This window comes from Malus domestica, chromosome 10, assembly GCF_042453785.1.
Source record: "Malus domestica chromosome 10, GDT2T_hap1".
NCBI classification, from domain to species: Eukaryota; Viridiplantae; Streptophyta; class Magnoliopsida; order Rosales; family Rosaceae; genus Malus; species Malus domestica.
Window position 1 is genome coordinate 36447233 of NC_091670.1, and position 3937 is coordinate 36451169.

At 37.2% G+C, this 3937-nt stretch overlaps 1 protein-coding gene across 1 annotated transcript; it reads left to right on the forward strand.

Annotated features, from left to right (window-relative positions):
* The first annotated feature begins 1020 nt into the window (after window positions 1–1020).
* Window positions 1021–3560, forward strand: LOC103446125 (kxDL motif-containing protein LO9-177-like). Its single transcript, XM_008385195.4, has 3 exons — window positions 1021–1237; window positions 2266–2418; window positions 3158–3560. The coding sequence occupies exons 1-3, from the start codon at window positions 1122–1124 to the stop codon at window positions 3255–3257; spliced, it is 369 nt and encodes a 122-aa protein (XP_008383417.1). The 5' UTR covers window positions 1021–1121; the 3' UTR covers window positions 3258–3560.
* Window positions 3561–3937: the final 377 nt, after the last annotated feature.

The following is a 3937-nucleotide window of genomic DNA, read 5'->3' on the forward strand; positions in this document are numbered from 1 at the left end:
ACATATTTATAGAATTCAATCCATAAAATATTTTTCAATTCTTCTTAGTTCCTTGATATCAATGAAATGAAAGAATTGGGTTCAAAAGCAGCTTTTAGCATGAATACAAAAGATTAATAATAAGAATTAATAATTAATGCCTTAAACAAAACAGGAATATAATGTGCTGTCTTGGTGTGGAAAAAGGACCACCATAGTTTGGTATTTTCATTAAGAGTAATGCTAAGGAGACTAAATTTTCAAACTAAATTTGTAAACCAAATTATGTATTACTAGTAAGAAATCGGTACGTTAATCGAAATAATCCAATAATTAATAAGGAAAACTAATGAAAAGGGCTTGAAAACTTTGAGTTTTAATAATAAGGACAAAATAAAGGGTAAAGTGAATAGTACCAGGATTGACTTTTTAGTATAAAAATGTGGTTTTTCGTTAAAGTGAACAGTACCGGGTGCTTTTCATTAAAGTTCCCATAATTAATAACCACATCATTTAGTTTACATAATTTGGTTTAAAACTTTGGTCTCTCTAACATTACCCTTTCATTAGACAAAAAAGAAAGTTCAGATTGTAAGTATCATCCATGTAGTCATAGAGATGTGGTTAACTCTTAAGGTGACCTAAATCATAAAAGAACATTAATCATGCTAATACCACGGAGTATGTTACCAATCCTAGTGAAGCTTACATACACTAGTAAAATAACTAAAAAATGACTTTTGGTCGGAATTGCATCGAAATCTCAATTCTAACTTTAGATCGGTAGGTAACACAAAAATTCTTAGAAGTTGGAGAGCAAAAGCACGCAAGGAAAAAGCATTTTTTGGTCAATAAACCACAAAGATTGAGCCTTCAAAGTTTCAACCTATACATGTAGGTTGTCATTTGGACTAGCCTATGTCATTCAATATTGGGCCGTTAAATTTAATATTGGGCCTCTGCAGATTGTCACTTGGACCAGCCCATGTAATTGAACTCCTGGAATTCCTTGGCTGTTGGATTATTTGACTTCTTTAATTTGGGTTATCGCCCGACCCAAATGGGCCAGCAGTTCTGATGTCTCCCAACCTTGTCCCTCTGCGATGAGTTGAGAGAGTGGCAGGTAGCAGGAAGAGGAGGAGATGGAGCAGACGGAGAAAGAAACGATCAGGGAAGCATCGGAGGAGGTGTCAAATGAATTCAAAACACTAATCGATGCTCAGGACTTGGACTCCCTCAAGCAATTGCAGCACCTCATGTAAGAACTCTCTCTCTCTCTGAGCAATTTTTATGTTAATTGTGGTTTACCATTGTTTATTTATGTTAAATTTTACAGGTTGTTGCTTGTATATTTTCATATGTTTAATTGGGTTTCTGTGAAATGCTGTCTGAAGAGTTAAAGAGAGAGAAAGGAAGAAACTTTATTCATATTGTGTGGTTTGGAGGACCTGTTTCTAAGAATTTGTTTTACCACCAAGGAAATTAAATCATGGTTTTTTTTATTTATTAATTTGGTGTTTAATGTGAAAGTTAAAACCCCACTTGGTCATCTACTGAATTGAATTGAGAAACTTGAGTGGGAGGAAAGGAGAAGTGGGAATCAAGCAATGAGGGTCTGTATTGCTTGGATGTAGAGGTAAGGTAGGTATTTGGATAGCGGCAATGACCCTTTCTGTTTCGCTGTGTTCCTTAACGCTTTCAGTGTGCACGCTCTTGATGCTAGGAGTGTATCTGAGCAGAGGTAGGAATTTGGCTTTGACAATTTTCTGCGTTTTTTTTTTTGACATTTTTTCGTGCGTATAGTCTTGATGCTAGGTGTGTGTATCGTTATATAATCTTTTGTTAGAGTTTGGTGACATAGATGATGTAATATGAATACCTGGACATTGAATTGTGCATCTAGTCTGCTCGTCATGAAGATCTTACATATCCGGACTGAATGAATGCAGTTGAACTAAAGGATATGAAACAGCTAACATGTACCTTTAACTTAACAAGCAACGTGATGCAAAGTAACAAGTGGGGCACAATATGCTACAAAACTTGGGACTGGATTTTGTATTTCGAAGAAATTTCGTTTGCATTTATATTATGCAGAAATGATAATGTTTCCTATATTTCCCTCCAATGCGGAAACAGCAATAACAATGTGTCGTTATGCTTATACTGAATGGATATCGAGTGGTTATACCTTTTGTATTCCATGATCTGTGATTCTGCTCTTATTTTTGTCGTTGCCTTTGGCTGCTCATTTCCCGGCATTTGTTTTGTGCTTTTCACATGCAGATTGGGGAGATTGCAAGATGCCAATGCAGTTCTGTCACATTTTAATGAGTTTTCAGAGAACTGCTTTGCTGAGGTTTCTGGAGATTTCTCCAGAAACACACGCCTTTTAAAATCTATGAAGACTGATCTTGAATACATATTTCAGAAGTTAAGGTATGATCATTGCTTTCTTTTGGTTCGGATTGTGGTTATTTAAAGTGCTAATGAATCTTATTTCGTTGCTATCTGAATACACTGTTGCTGATTTGGGGCGGTTACAATATTTTTATCTGAAGTTACATAGTACATGTTCTAGGGGATGTGATTGTGACTCATGCTTTCTGCGGTTCACTTGAAAATTTTAATATCATTTCTTTCATAAAGAAAGCAAAGTCTCACACGGACGATGGGGAAAATAACAAACCAGGATGAGCCTTGCGGGTTGACTGAATATTCATTTTGAAGCATTTAGAGTGGTGTTGACTATCAAGGATAAACTAAATAATTTTTACTTTTGTTCCCTGATTCATACAACATGGATAACGGGATAAGCTTTGAACATCTAAACATATGGCCACTTACCTGTCGTATTTGGCATTGAGGCGGTAATTGTCTGACTATAAACCGCATTAGATACCATAGTAGTCAATGTGGTTTTAACTAAACCACTTCATAATTTGAGAAAGCTTCTTCTTCTGTGCCTAGAAAATTTAGCTATCAGTGTCCAATTTTCAAGTTGGCTTGTTGGAACTTCCAGTCGATACAATTTTCCAGTTGATGTATAAGCTTCCCGATGCTTAGGAAGTTGCACATTTTATGCTAATTTTTTGATATCAAACGTGGTCGAGTTTGTGTTATATTTGATTACTTCTTTGAAATGAGGTGTATCAACATTGCGGTAATATGATAACAGGAGCATGAAGTCAAGAATTTTGGCTACCTATCCTGATGCATTTCCAGATGACTCGAAACAAGTACTCGACCAAAGACCAGACCTGGAAATGCCTCTGTAAAACTAGACAGCATGTTCATGCCCTCTTGAGAGAACATGTTCTCGGTCTGCTATGGAAGTGTTCCGAGAATTAAGCCTGTCAGCAAATGTGTTCGAGATCTCTGTAATCTGTTTTTCCTTGGATTTATAGCTTGCAGAGGCTTTCCTTAGAAGTGTTTGGTAAATTGGTAGTGTTTGGTGCACATAGCACAATCGTCTAATTCCGCCCTTGTAAGCTTTTCCATGTACTAATCTGAAATTCAGTTACCATTATGTAGCATTCTGCTAAACCGCAGCTCAAACTAAACGTTTTTTTTGGGTGTTATGCTGGTTCACAAAACGCCTTATCAACCTAGTACCATAGCAGTATCTTCTTTCATCTCACTCTACACACACAGACTACCAACCTCTTTATGTCCTCTTTATGTCTTCATATTTCTCAGTTGTATGTGGAAGCTGTGAAAGTTTGGCCTGGATTCAATCCGCCACCTCTGGTTTTCTGTTTGTATGTGCTTGATATTGATCGGAGGTGGGGAGGGAAAAGAGAGAAGGAATACCTCGGACGAGGAGTTCGTGATGCGCAGGAGTAGAGGTTTTCTGTTTGTATGTGCTTGATATTGATCGGAGGTGGGGAGGGAAAAGAGAGAACGAATACCTCGGACGAGGAGTTCGTGATGCGCAGGAGTAGAGGTTGGAGAAAGC